The 15275-nt window shown below is 38.5% G+C and overlaps 1 protein-coding gene across 6 annotated transcripts in view; it reads right to left on the minus strand.

Moving 5' to 3' along the window:
* Window positions 1-2900: 2900 nt before the first annotated feature.
* LOC104089112 (uncharacterized) overlaps window positions 2901-15275 on the minus strand; it is a 36726-nt gene continuing 24351 nt past the window's right edge. For all 6 annotated transcript variants that reach the window (XM_070182251.1, XM_070182249.1, XM_070182248.1 and 3 more), the window contains 3 exons: window positions 14391-14479; window positions 13422-13467; window positions 2901-3308 (listed from right to left, as the gene is read on the minus strand). In XM_070182251.1, the coding sequence (XP_070038352.1) occupies window positions 3276-3308; window positions 13422-13467; window positions 14391-14479 (168 nt within the window). In that variant the 3' untranslated portion in view covers window positions 2901-3275. The remainder of the gene's footprint in view (window positions 3309-13421; window positions 13468-14390; window positions 14480-15275) is intronic.

Raw genomic sequence — 15275 nt, forward strand, 5'->3', positions numbered from 1 at the left:
ACATTGAGAAAACAGCATTTAGGATTTATGACGGCCATTACGAGTTTTTGGTTATGCAATTTGAGTTATCCAATGCTCCCTCAACATTTCAAGCAACCATGAATGACATATTTTGACCTTATTTGCGACGTTTTGTATTGATTTTATTTGACGATATACTCATCTATAGTCATGATTGGATTGCTCATTTGGAGCACCTTCAATTGGTTCTACAGCTACTCCGACATCACCACTTAGTGGCCAAAAGGATCAAATGTTTATTCGGCCAACAGACCATTGATTATCTTGGTAACATATTATCTCATCAAGGATTGGTAGTCGATATGATGAAAAATATTGCCATCCAGCAATGGCCACCTCCCATTATGCTTTCTGGATTTTATCGGAGATTTATCTATCATTATGCTTCCATCGCAGCTCCTTTGACCGACCTACTGTGTAGAGATGCCTTTCAATGGAAAGAGCAAACACATGAAGCACTCGAAACCTTAAGAAGTGTTTAAATTCGACTCTTGTTCTTGCACTTCCTAATTTCAGTCAGGAATTTCAGCTAAAAATTGATACGTCTGGTGTAGGGATAGGTGCAATCCTATCTCAGAGGGGCCATCTTGTGGCTTTCTTTAGTCGAACATTAAGCCCATGCATGCAATGAGCTTCTATTTACTACCGAGAGATGTTTGCTATCACCTAGGCATTTGATAAATGGAGACAATATTTACTTGGATGCAGATTTACAATACTCATTGACCAACATGCACTTCGAAATCTTACCACTCAAAGAATCCAAATTCTAGAGCAACAGAAGTGGTCGAGCAAATTACTGAGCTATGATTTTTTGCATTATCTATACACCGAGAAAACAAAACATGGTTGCTAATGCATTGTCGCATAAATTTGAAGCCATTTATGGCTATTTGTGTCCAAACTCTGGAATTAGTTAACGATTTGAAGGAATTGAACCGAAGCCATCCCCAGTTACTAGAAATTCAGCAACAACTTGACCAACAACCCGAGTTGCGCAGTGATTTTTCAAAGAGGGGTTGCTATTTTCTAAGGGATGTTTGGTAATTCCTGCAGATTCACCACTTCGTCAGCAACTATTACAAGAATTCATTCTTCTGCAGTTGGTGGGCATGCTGGGGTTGCTAGGACCTATCAGCATGTGGTCTCTAATTTTTACCGGAGAAACATGAATGAAAGATGTGCAGTCTTTTGTGTCCATTTATCAGATCTGCCAGCAAATGAAAGACATTTATCATCATCCTATAGGTCTCTTATAGTCTCTACCAATCCCGGATATGGTGTTTGAGGATATAGCAATGGACTTTATTATTTGCTTAATTAGTTCCATGGGGATAACCACCATAATGACAGTGGTTGATCGACTCACAAAGTCCAAGCATAGTATACCCTTACCATCCACTTTTTCTGCTCGTACGGTTCCTAAGGTTTTTGCGGTTGGTGTTATCAGATTACATGGTCCTCCGAGAACTGCTGTGATTGATCTTGATTCCCGATTCATCCATTCTTTTTGTCAAGAGGTTAGCAAAATGCAAGGCACCACTCTTCATATCAGTAGAGCTTATCACCCGCAAACTGATGGACAACCTGAGGCTCTAACAAGTGTGTCGAATAGTACCTTCGATGTGTTGTTGCAAATAGTCCTTCAGAATAGGTGTCCATGTTGCCATGGGCTGAGTACTCGTACAATACATCACTTCAAACACCAGCTGGCATGACCCTTTTTCAAGCTCTTTATGGAAGAGAACCACCAACAATTGCTAGTTATATTTTGGGCAGCAACTGTAGTGATCTTGTGGAATAATTTTTACTCCAAAGGGATGAGGTGTTAGATATATAAACAAAATTTGGCTAAAGCTCAGTGAAGATTGAAGGCCCTAGCAGATAAACAAAGAACTGAACTTTGAGGTAGGAGATTGGATCTTTGTGAAGCTCAAACCATACAGACAAGTATCAATTCAAGTTCAAAGACAACATAAACGGAGAAGAACGTACTTTGGTCCATTTCGTGTTGTTACAAGAATTGGAGAAGTGGCATACAAATTAGAATGGCCGATAGCTGCAAAAATTCACACCGTCTTTCATATATCACTGTTTAGAAAATGTTTAGGGCAATCAGGTCGCACTTCACTTGACTGATTTTGTTCATAATTATAGACCTACAGGACTGAACCTTGAGGACAAGGTTCTCGTTGGAGATGGGGTAATGTTATAAATCCAGAATCACAAAATGAACCTGTTTATCAGGCTGACGAGTTGGGTGCTGATGTGGAGTCCACGGAAGATACTATTGAGGACAATATGGTAAGGGGCAAACGAGTGAGACAAATGCCTTCAAAGCTACGTGATTATGTTGTGGGATTATATAAAGCAGGGTAGTGGATCAGAAAAAGTTAGGCAAAAGTTATCAAGAATATTCTTCTCTCATCTATACCTATGTAATTCTAATTCTCATCTCCTTCTTTCAGTTGCTATCCCCTGCACTGTGTTAATTTCATCATTGTAGTTCCCTTTGCATATCAATATAAGTTGTTTCTGGTGTGGTTAAGTATTATTAGTAGCAATTGCTATAGTATGTACTCTTTGAATATTGCAGTCAATAACATAATTTCAACTCAGGCACTAGTTAGTTTGTGTCCACCAGATGCCCATTTTTTTCCAGGCTAGGACCAATCTAAACTTTTGTTGGGACCAATTAGAATAAAGCCTCACTCCTCATGGTGAGAGATCTGCAGTGTTGTATTAATTCATTCAACAATTGCATATTCGTATTCCTGTAAGCACATGCTAAAAGGATCCCAGGCACTGAGAAACAAAAAATTCTGAAGAAAATATACTAACCTAATAATGATACATTTGACCAAAATTATAGCACAACATTGAGAATTGTTGAATTGATATCATTGATTTATTCAATAAATTCAATCAACCACTAATTCTGATTTCTGATAAATACAACAAAAGGATACAAAATCGACAAGTCACGCCAAAGGGAAAAAAAGACAATCTAATACAATGATATAACACGGTGCAATCGTAAGCACCGATTAAAGTTACAAGTTTACAACAACAAAATTTAGAAAGACAAAAGGAGGGGGGGGGGGGGGGGGGGGGGGGGGAGAACTATCTTTCTTCCTAGTTCAACAAAACTGTTTATCAAAAGCCTGCTGCTTATTGTTAACTTTTTATTTTTATTGGTTCATATAAAGAATGACAATGGCCATGAATAATGCACCTATACAGAAAGTAAAGGTTTATATTTTCCCCTTCCTCTTCTCATCCAATGCCTGCACAAAAAGAGAGGTAGAACTTAGGCAGCATTTTTATGAATCTATAGCACCAAAACAAATTCCCTATGAAAGTGTAATGACTCAACCCGTGTTTTCAGTTCTAGCATCCCATTCTTTGATTTGAGACTTGGTACGTTCGTATAATGTTTATGACAAGCGAGCAATGACAGTTTGGACCCCGAAGGACTCGGGGAAGATTTAGGCTCTTATCATGCTATTAGGAAGTTTAAAGAGTTTAAGTAGCAACCTTACCCCTGGATTCTAGTAATATACTTCTGGTTCATGTTTTGAAGCTTCTAATAAGTTTACATGATGTACAAGTCTGAATGTTCGGTTTAGGACTTGAGGGACTTGGGGGACGTTTGTGCACTATTGCATGAAAGTTGGAACCTTAAAGATTCTTTAAGTTGAATCAAGTTGTTGTTTTGATTTGTAGCGTTTGCTTTGTGTTTCGAGCCTTTGGATAAGTGCGTACAGGGTATTTGGACTTGTCAAGATGATTTGAAGGGATCCCATGGGGCTTAGGTGAGTTTCGAGGTATTTGGAGGAGGATTAGGTGAAAGACCAGCCAAATCTGCAAAGAATGCAAACCTGGCGCGCCAGGGCAATTTACCTGAAGTTTTGTATAAATAGCCTCATTTCGTACGTTGAGTTCATTTCACCATTTTTGGAGCTAGGGAGCTCGAATTGAGGCAATTGTTTGAAGGATTTTTTATGTACGACATTGGGGTAAGTTATTTTAACTAGAATCTATGATTGTATCATGAATCTGTCGTCAATTTGTCTTAAAATCAAGGAATCAAAGAGGTGAAAATGGGATTTTAGACCAAACCTTAAGAAAGTGATGAAGATTTAAAAACCGATTATTTGGATTGAGAATCTAATTACATATTTGAACTCGGAAGATTATGGATCACCGAGATTTGACCTTCGTTTTGGGGTTTGACTATGTGAGCCCAAGGTTGACTATTGTTGACTCTGACCTAAGCTTATCTTTTGCTCCGGGAATTGAGTCCTATGACTTTATTTTACATCAGGAGCATTATTTGGGCTAGATCAGGCTCGTTTGATGGAATTGGAGCAGGGAAAGATTATATTCTTCGAAGAATAGAGCTAGTCCAAAACCGAGGAAAGTTGAGACTTGACCTTACTGAGGGAATATTTTCCAAATTGTCTTGTTTGTTATGTGCTACGTATTTGGGGGTAACGCATATTCGAAGTGACGAGCGTATACGCGGACACCATGTTAATTCCATGCTTGGGTAAAGGACAAGCTTTGTATGCTTTACTTGTTTTAACTGTTGTACGACTACTTGAGCATCTTATTCATGCTAGTATCATCTTATTAGAATTCCTGCACATGCTAGTTTAACATGATAGTGTTATGTATGTTGGATTACATGAGTTACTCATTAGTTATACATTGATCATGTCTAATCTTTGAGCCATGACTATTTATGCATCTTTATATGCTAGTCTTATGTTATAGGCATCTTTCACATACTAGTTTTACATAATAGGTTACATGAATGTCGAGTTACATGCTTGTTTGATAGTCATGCACTGAACATATGCATCTTCATCTGCATATGAGGTTCACAAATAGATGTGGTTTTGGCATGTTGAGTTGTCCCTGTGGGTTATATTGTGCATGTTGATTTGGCAATGCAGTCTGGGTGTGTGGATCCACGTTCATGTTTGTGTGTGGATTAGGATTCATTCCTTGTGAGTCACCCTCTCATGTTTCTTTTTTGGTGGCGTACACGCAGATTTGTGAGAAACTGACGAGTTTCTGGTTTGTTGGACACTTTGAGGATGTCGGTCGATGTAAAGTTCGAGTTTGTATCATAAATATGCAATCATAGACTCTTGTTGCATTTTATATAAATGTTAACTGGTGCATGTCATTAGATATATGTTGTTCGATGCATTTCACACATGCATTGGGTTGTTTGTTGTGAAAGCATACATCATATTGCATGCTTAGACTGTGCATATATTTTGATGCATTGATATATGTATTGGACTTGCTTAGTCGAGATAGGGTGTATCATTTCATATGCTCTATGTGTGCATATTGTTATATGCATTGAGCATGATTAGCTTGTTCTTCAGTGCAATTTTTCTATTGTTGCTATGTATATGAATTACAGGGGTTAATAAGAGAGTATTTTGACTAAACCCTTGCCGCTAGTTTGTTAGGGGAATAGTCATGGATACTTACTGAGTACTGTGCTCGTATACTCATACCACATTTTTGCACCTTGTGTGATGATACTGGAGTTGAGCGTTTATAGAGTTCTTGAGCGAGTATTGAAGATATATCATCGTTCTAGTTATGAGTAGTCATTTTGTTTATGGTAGTGTAGGACCTTGTATCTATGTTTTGTATATTTCAAATAGATGTTGCATTTGTTTTTCATATCAACGTTGTATTCATATTCTTAGTAGCTCTGACTTGTGACATCAATTCTTGGGATAGTTTGTATTGAATTCTTCATTTTAACCTTATTATTTATAAGAAGATTTTCCGCTTAAGTTATATTTGTATTGATTGGTTCACCTAACGGGTTGCATTGGATGACATCATGATTTAGTGGGATTTGGGTCGTAACAGAAAGTCAAGTTCATGTCAAGACAAAGTTGTCGAAAATAGAAATATTTTCTATGCCGAAGTAAAAAGTAAACAAGATTCTAATCCTTCAGGTTGAATTATAAGAGTAAAGTACGATTCCCACACTACAATATTCATCTTGGCCGGCAAGCACTCAAATTGCTTGATGTTATTTTCCCCGTTCTTTTCATCTAGACTTGGGGGCTAAATATAAAAGATAAGAATGAAGCCAAAGCAGCACTATCACATTAACCAACACCGTGTTGGATTTGGACAAGGACAAATAGATGAAAACATAGAAACAAAGATATTCATATTCTGGAAAATAGGAGGACACGGCACGAATAGGACATGAGATTTGCGTGTATATATGCAAGAGTACATATAACAAAAAGGAAACACGGAAAAACATACAACACATGCTTCAGACATAATTTATCAAACGTTGTTAATTGTATAATCCTCTTATCTAAAAGCTTAAACTGTTAGAAAAAGAACACTTCTATTTACGTAAGTCTTCAACACGCCCCCCACGTGTAGGCCTAATTTTTCTTCATGGGTCAAACACATGAAACTTTTTCCCGATAACGGCTGGCGGTGAGGCTAAAACTCTAAAAATTTGCCTGCTCTTATACCATGTTTAAGTGTGCGACTACCTCATTTAAAGGTTGAAGCAGTTAAAGAGAAAGAGAATACACTTTCATTTACTTATTTACGTCTTCAACAAACTTCATGAAATCTTAGAAAGGTATTAAGTGGCCCATATTGGTTGAGGAAATGGATTGTTGTCTCCTTAAAAGCGAGAAATCCTCATCTCATGACATGAGTTAACTTTTGGGTTAAGTTAGGTCCAAATTCCATTTTTTTAGACATGGTATTAGAGTCAAACCAGTCATAACTTCATTGCCAATGTTGAGACCCCTGTTATGTTTTCCATGCTTTAGTTGTCTAAATATGGTCTTTTTTTTTTTTTTTTGGGGGGGGGGGGGGGGGATTAAGATCCCAAATTGATCGAGGAAATAAGTTGTTATCTCCTTATATGATCTTGGTAATCCTTGTCTGATGAGCTTACTTTTGGAGTTAGAATAAGGTCCAAGGTCCCTCACGGCTTAAAAGAAACACATGCTTGTTGTGACTGTTAAAATCATTCGCAAATTTTCCGAATGTACCTTTCTAACTTCCGAGTTAGAGCTTGGTAAAAAAACAGAGATTCGAGATTCCAGTTTTGACAAGCTTCCTTCACTAAAAAGGATACTCCATGTACTCCTTTAAAATATATTATTAGTCAGTATAAGAAGGGTGAAGATGAGATTAGACGGTATTATGGTGCCTAAATGCAAGCAATTCAGATATCTAAGCTCATTTCAGGCGAGTGGAATGAGAGATAAAAATGTTACATGTAGAATGAATATCAGATAGTTGAAATGGAGAAGTAGTACCAGGGTTTTATGTGATAGAAGGATGCCTAGCAAAATGTAAGAAAAGTTCTATTAAACAGTTATAAGACCAGTAAAGTTATATGGGAATGAATGTTGGGAAGTCCGACACTATCCACAAGATGTGTTTCATATAGATGCAGATGCTAGGATAGATGTGCGGTCATGAAGATTAGATAAGATTAAAAATGACAATATTGGTCAAAAGGTGCAAATAGCAGATATTGAGGATAAAGTGAGAGAAGGTCGCTTGAGATGGTTTGTCATGTCATGTGTCGCCACTGGTCTGTAAGTCTAATAGCATAGCGAGTGAAGGTGTTAAAAGTGGACGAAGTAGACCTAAAATCACATGGAAAGAAATTATCTTGAAAGACCAACAATTTCTTGGAATCCATACAGACCTAGCGAAAGACAGAGCACAATAGAAGAAAAAAATATATAGGCGATATTAATTAGTTGGGAATATGTTTTGGTAATGTCAATACATTTAGCCCTATGCTTCTAAGATAGCCTTATCTCAGATTTTATGCCGATACAAAGTGCAAAGAACTTCTAATACTTCTATTCTTGTTATTTTGTATCATGTTGGACTGAGATGAATTGAAATGAAGAAACATGGTCATCGAGGATTCATATATTCAACCCAACTTGTTTGGGATTGAGGTATGGATATTCTTGTATGCATTAGAGAAAAAACTTTAGCAAATAATAATAGTAGTAGTAGTTTAGTGCACTAGTAAATCAACACAAGTGCCCATAGTTGACAACTGCGTTTATATTTTCAAGATTTCGGACATGATAGGTTGGTGCTAAAAACTGTCCCATTGGTGTTAGTGTCGGACTACTGTACAACTCAAATATGCTACCCAACATTTGATGCCCACACTTTCAAGAATTTAAGCTAAGCATCAATATACAGGAAAGTTTCTGTTAGTTTACAGCATGTATATAGTGTATTATTGTCCCATATTGGTAGAAGAGTAGTATGTCCTTGTATAGTATAACTATAAATAAGGACCTCTTGTATTGTATTGTTCATCTAATATCAATAATATATTTTCTCCCGTGCTTTCTCACATGGTATCAGAGCAATTGTGAGAGACTTATCGCTGTGCATAAATTCCAGCGATTCCGGGAAAGAGAAATCAGTACTTTTTTAAGGTTGTTTTATATCTGCTTCATTTCTGTCAGTGTTGTGCAAAATCCAACACTACCACAAGAGCCGTCACTGTCCGGCGACCAAACCCCAGTGAAAAACTCCGGCAGCAGCCTCCTCACGCGCCACCAGAAGCTGACGCGCGTGAGCTCACGCGTCGGCGCGTACGACCACTTCCGGCCATTTTTTGAAAATCTTCCTTTAGAACTGTTGGGTCGCCTGGTAATTCCGATCCTACCCCTACTGTTTTCATTTCATTCCGAAAACTTTGAGTTTTTTCCGGCAGCTACAGTACTATTGCGACAGCTACAGTAGATTCCGGCAGCTACAGTATTTCAGTATTCTGTTTCTGTGTTTCCGTACACTGTTTCAGTGGATTACAGTTGATTCTTTCTCCTATTTGGTAATAATTTGCAACAATGTCTTTGGGATTTGATGCTTTTGGGTCTAGAAACATGAGTTCTGGAAGCTCTAGTGCTATTATTACCTCGGAACCTTTAATGGGAGGTTCAAACTACTTAGCTTGGGCTTCATCTGTCGAGTTATGGTGTAGAGGTCAAGGTGTTCAAGATCATCTAATCAAACAGTCTAGCGATGGAGATGAAAAGGCAATAGCACTTTGGGCAAAAATCGATGCTCAGTTATGTAGCATCTTGTGGCGATCTATTGATTCCAAGTTGATGCCCTTGTTTCGTCCATTCCAGACATGTTATTTGGTTTGGGCAAAGGCACGCACCTTATACACTAATGACATATCTCGCTTCTATGATGTGATATCACGGATGACAAACTTAAAGAAGCAGGAATTGGATATGTCTACTTACTTGGGTCAAGTACAGGCAGTCATGGAGGAATTTGAGAAGTTGATGCCAGTTTCTGCTAGTGTGGAAAAACAACAAGAGCAGCGACAGAAGATGTTTCTCGTTCTTACCCTCGCTGGACTTCCTAATGATCTTGATTCAGTACGCGACCAAATTTTGGCTAGTCCGTCTATCCCTACAGTTGATGAATTATTCTCTCGATTACTCCGCCTTGCTGCAGCACCAAGTCCACCAGTGATCTCATCACAGATACTTGATTCCTCTGTTCTTGTATCCCAGACAATGGATGTTCGGGCATCTCAAACTATGGAGCATAGACGAGGAGGAGGTCGTTTTGGAAGATCTAGACCCAAGTGTTCTTATTGTCACAAACTTGGACACACTCGTGAAATGTGCTATTCCTTACATGGTCGTCCACCCAAAAATGCTTACATTGCTCAGACCGAGACTCCAAGTAACCAAGGATTTTCTTTATCTAAAGAAGAATATAATGAGTTCCTTCAGTATCGAGCAAGTAAGCAGACATCTCTACAAGTAGCCTCACTTGCTCAGACTGATACTTCTGTTACTGGTAATTCTTTTGCTTGTGTTTCCCAGTCTAGCGCTCTTGGCCCATGGGTCATGGACTCCGGCGCTTCTGATCACATCTCTGGTAATATATCACTTTTGTCAAATATTGTATATTCACAATCTCTTCTCACTGTTACTTTAGCCAATGGATGTCAAACTGAGGCAAAAGGAGTTGGACAAGCTAATCCCTTGTCTTCTATCACCCTAGATTCCGTTCTTTATGTCCCTGGCTGTCCTTTTAGTCTTCCATCTGTTAGTCGTTTGACTCATGCCCTCCATTGTGGTATATATTTTATTGACGATTCTTTTATTATGCAGGACCGCAGTACGGGACAAACAATTGGTACAGGACGTGAATCAGAAGGCCTTTACTACCTTAACTCACTCAGTCCTTCCACAACATGTCTAGTTACAGATCCTCCAGATCTAATCCACAGACGTTTAGGACATCCGAGTTTATCCAAACTTCAGAAGATGGTGCCTAGTTTATCTAGTTTGTCTACATTAGATTGTGAGTCGTGTCAACTTGGGAAACATACCCGAGCCTCCTTTTCGCGTAGTGTTGAGAGTCATGCAGAGTCTGTCTTCTCCTTAGTTCATTCTGATATATGGGGCCCTAGTAGAGTCAGTTCATCCTTGGGATTTCGTTATTTTGTCAGTTTCATTGATGATTATTCAAGATGTACTTGGCTTTTCTTAATGAAAGATCGTTCTGAGTTATTTTCTATATTCCAGAGTTTCTGTGCTGAAATCAAAAACCAATTTGGTGTTTCTATTCGCATTTTTCGCAGTGATAATGCCTTAGAATATTTATCTTCTCAATTTCAGCAGTTTATGACTTCTCAAGGAATTATTCATCAGACATCTTGTCCTTATACCCCTCAGCAAAATGGGGTTGCTGAGAGAAAGAATAGGCACCTTATTGAGACTGCTCGCACACTTCTAATTGAATCTCGTGTTCCGTTGCGTTTTTGGGGCGATGCAGTTCTCACAGCTTGTTATTTGATTAATCGGATGCCTTCATCTCCCATCAAGAATCAGATTCCGCATTCAGTATTGTTTCCCCAGTCACCCTTATACTCTCTTCCACCTCGTGTTTTTGGGAGCACGTGTTTTGTTCATAACTTAGCCCCTGGGAAAGATAAGTTAGCTCCTCGTGCTCTCAAGTGTGTCTTTCTTGGTTATTCTCGTGTTCAGAAGGGATATCGTTGTTATTCTCCAGATCTTCGTAGGTACCTTATGTCAGCTGACGTCACATTTTTTGAGTCTAAACCTTTCTTTACCTCTGCTGACCACCATGATATATCTGAGGTCTTACCTATACCGACCTTTGAGGAGTTTACTATAGCTCCTCCTCTACCTTCGACCATAGAGGTTTCATCCATACCAACCGTTGAGGAGTCTAGTGTTGTTCCCCCTAGTTCCCCAGCCACAGGAACACCACTCTTGACTTATCATCGTCGTTTGCATCTTCCATCAGGCCCAACTGGTTCTCGTCCTGCACCTGACCCTGCTCCTGCTGCGGACCCTGCTCCTAGTACACCGATTGCACTTCGGAAAGGTATACGGACCACACTTATCCCTAATCCTCATTATGTCGGTTTGAGCTATCATCGTCTGTCATCTCCCCATTATGCTTTTATATCTTTTTTGTCCTCGGTTTCCATCCCTAAGTCTACAGGTGAAGCGTTGTCTCATCCAGGATGGCGACAGGCTATGAGTGACGAGATGTCTGCTTTACATACAAGTGGTACTTGGGAGCTTGTTCCTCTTCCCTCAGGTAAATCTACTGTTGGTTGTCGTTGGGTTTATGCAGTCAAAGTTGGTCCCGATGGACAGATTGATCGACTTAAGGCCCGTCTTGTTGCCAAAGGATATACTCAGATATTTGGGCTCGATTACAGTGATACCTTCTCTCCCGTGGCTAAAGTGGCTTCAGTCCGCCTTTTTCTATCCATGGCTGCGGTTCATCATTGGCCCCTCTATCAGCTGGATATTAAAAATGCCTTTCTTCACGGTGATCTTGAGGATGAGGTTTATATGGAGCAACCACCTGGTTTTGTTGCTCAGGGGGAGTCTCGTGGCCTTGTATGTCGCTTGCGTTGGTCACTTTATGGTCTAAAGCAGTCTCCTCGAGCCTGGTTTGGTAAGTTCAGCACGGTTATCCAGGAGTTTGGCATGATTCGTAGTGAAGCTGATCACTCTGTGTTTTATCGGCACTCTGCTTCAAGTCTCTGTATTTATCTGGTAGTCTATGTTGATGATATTGTTATTACTGGCAATGATCAGGATGGTATTACCAATCTGAAGCAGCATCTCTTCCAGCACTTCCAAACTAAGGATCTAGGCAGATTGAAGTATTTTCTAGGTATTGAGGTTGCCCAGTCTAGCTCAGGTATTGTTATTTCTCAAAGAAAATATGCTTTAGACATTCTTGAGGAGACGGGGATGATAGGTTGCAGACCTGTTGACACTCCGATGGATCCGAATTCTAAACTTATGCCAGGACAGGGGGAGCCGCTTAGCGATCCTGCAAGCTATAGGCGGCTGGTTGGAAAATTAAATTATCTCACAGTGACTAGACCCGACATTTCTTATCCTGTGAGTGTTGTAAGTCAGTTTATGAATTCTCCCTGTGATTGTCATTGGGATGCAGTTGTCCGCATTATTCGATATATAAAATCGGCTCCAGGCAAAGGGTTACTCTTTGAGGATCGAGTTTATGACCAGATCATTGGATACTCAGATGCTGATTGGGCAGGATCACCTTCTGATAGACGTTCTACGTCTGGATATTGTGTTTTAGTAGGAGGAAATTTGGTGTCCTGGAAGAGCAAGAAACAGAATGTAGTTGCTCGGTCTAGTGCAGAAGCAGAATATCGAGCAATGGCTATGGCAACATGTGAGCTAGTCTGGACCAAACAATTGCTCAAGGAGTTGAAATTTGGTGAAATCAGTCGGATGGAACTTGTGTGCGATAATCAAGCTGCCCTTCATATTGCATCAAATCCGGTGTTCCATGAGAGAACTAAACACATTGAGATTGATTGTCACTTCGTCAGAGAAAAGATACTTTCAGGAGAGATTGCTACAAAGTTTGTGAGGTCGAATGATCAACTTGCAGATATTTTCACCAAGTCTCTCACTGGTCCTCGTATTGGTTATATATGTAACAAGCTCGGTACATATGATTTGTATGCACCTGCTTGAGGGGGAGTGTTAGTTTACAGCATGTATATAGTGTAGTATTATCCCACATTGGTAGAAGAGTAGTATGTCCTTGTATAGTATAGCTATAAATAAGGACCTCTTGTATTGTATTGTTCATCTAATATCAATAATATATTTTCTCCCGTGCTTTCTCACAGTTTCAATTGTACTAAAACGAACATATATGTGCAAAATGATTAGTTTACCAAGAAATAGTAGCAAATCATATGAGATGGTTAACTACAAAGGAAAAAGTTAAATTTCGAACTCATATATTTCAGAATATCGTAAAGGAAACAATACCTTGCTTTGGAAGATTCTCATCGTCAGCACAAGAGTATCGCGCATTCTAGAAAGAAATAAGAAAGCCGCAACTTATATTTCAATGATTCAAAGAACGAAGAGAATCAAAATCTGATTTAATAACAATATAGTAACTAAGGAAACACTATATTCCCCATACCAAATTCTTTGGTAACAAACAAACCCAAGAATACAAGCAACAAAAGAAATAACAGATTAGTTCCTCTTTTTTTTTTTAATGATAAATGAGAGCTGCCTCCCTACAAGAAGTCACAACTTAATACCTTATCTAAAAATTAAAAAAGAAAAAGTACACAACTTAATATCATGAAATCACTAAAATTTAAGCTGAAAACTGGGTGCTTCTAGTACTCTAGCTACAGCTTATATAAGATAATAATTAGGTAAAATACAGTGGGAATATACATATAGCTGTTGACAAGCAACTTACGACAGGAAATATCAATGCATGCTACAATCTGAAATAAATCCATATGCATCAAAGAACCGTGTCTAGAATAGTACTGCAGAAATAATTAATAAATACTTCTAAACTATGAATATGTGGATGCTTTTCATTCATTTACATGATACAGAACACATAGGGGGTACCTCTTTATCTACTACATATTACTCTTAAAACATGTGACACTAATGCGCTTTTAGAAAAGTAACTTTCAAGATAGATGAAGTGACAAAATCCTAATCTCTTCAACACAATCTATCACTGTTCACCTACGTTGATGCGGGTACCCCTAAGTTAGATGTTCTCCTAAATCACGAAATTACGATTCAATACCACTTCAATTGTTTGTTTAGAGCTTTACTTTTGTGTGACTAAGTAGAACCTACTAAACAAAAAAATTGACAACCAGTTTATGCCCTGTGCATGATTATGTTATAGGACAACTAACAATTTTTCAATGTCATGTGATTTTAACCCAAAAAAGATGCTAAGTTAAAAGTTACCTTATATCATTGTTTGTACTGAAGGGATGTGAAGACCCATTGGAACATGTGATAACAAACTGTGTTGACAACCCACTTGGAATTTTGATCTGAACATAGAAGAGTCAGAATTACACTCAAATATTTGACAATAAATTAGGTGATAATACAAATTTCCGTTATATTCAAGCACTTTACCACCATACTGTTAAGCCTATTTTCTGTTTATTTGCTCCAATTATGAGTAACGATCACCCTCACACCCACCCACCCTTAAGTACAAGTGACTTGTCCATCCATTGATCGATAATGGTGTCTCCAGCATTTTTAGATTACTAAATTTTGCTTCCTGTGATTATCTTTAGGAAAATCAAGAACAATGTGACTAAACCACGATAAAATGGGCTTCTTTTGCTTGCTGTTGTTATTTTTACATTTTTACTATAGTTTCTTTTTCTTCTTTTCTTAGGTGTAACCGTATAAGCCAAATGAACCTATCAATGGTTAGGCGATGTGCCCACCAAACACGGTTAAGTAGGATACATCCTTTTCCTCCCTACAACAAGAAATCATAAAACTAATGTGTTATCTCCTCCAACTAATAGCCTGTAATGACAATCAGCATCATTGAACATCAGTTAATGTGATGATTCAAACCTATGTATAATTGTATCATTACATTTTTTATAAGTAATGAAAATCAGGATGCAACCAACAGCTTCTTTCCATTGGTAAATTTCAGAGAGCTAACTGCAAATCAAAGGTCAAGACAACAGTCTACCAAGTCTAGAGCTCCACATCTAGAGCCAGTTCCTTTTTTTCTATTAACGGAGTTGAAAAATGAAAAAAAATAAAGAGAGAGAGAGAGAGAGGGGAGGGAGGGAGAGAGAATTGTAAGAAATGTTC

Source organism: Nicotiana tomentosiformis, chromosome 8 (assembly GCF_000390325.3).
Source record: "Nicotiana tomentosiformis chromosome 8, ASM39032v3, whole genome shotgun sequence".
Lineage (NCBI taxonomy): Eukaryota > Viridiplantae > Streptophyta > Magnoliopsida > Solanales > Solanaceae > Nicotiana > Nicotiana tomentosiformis.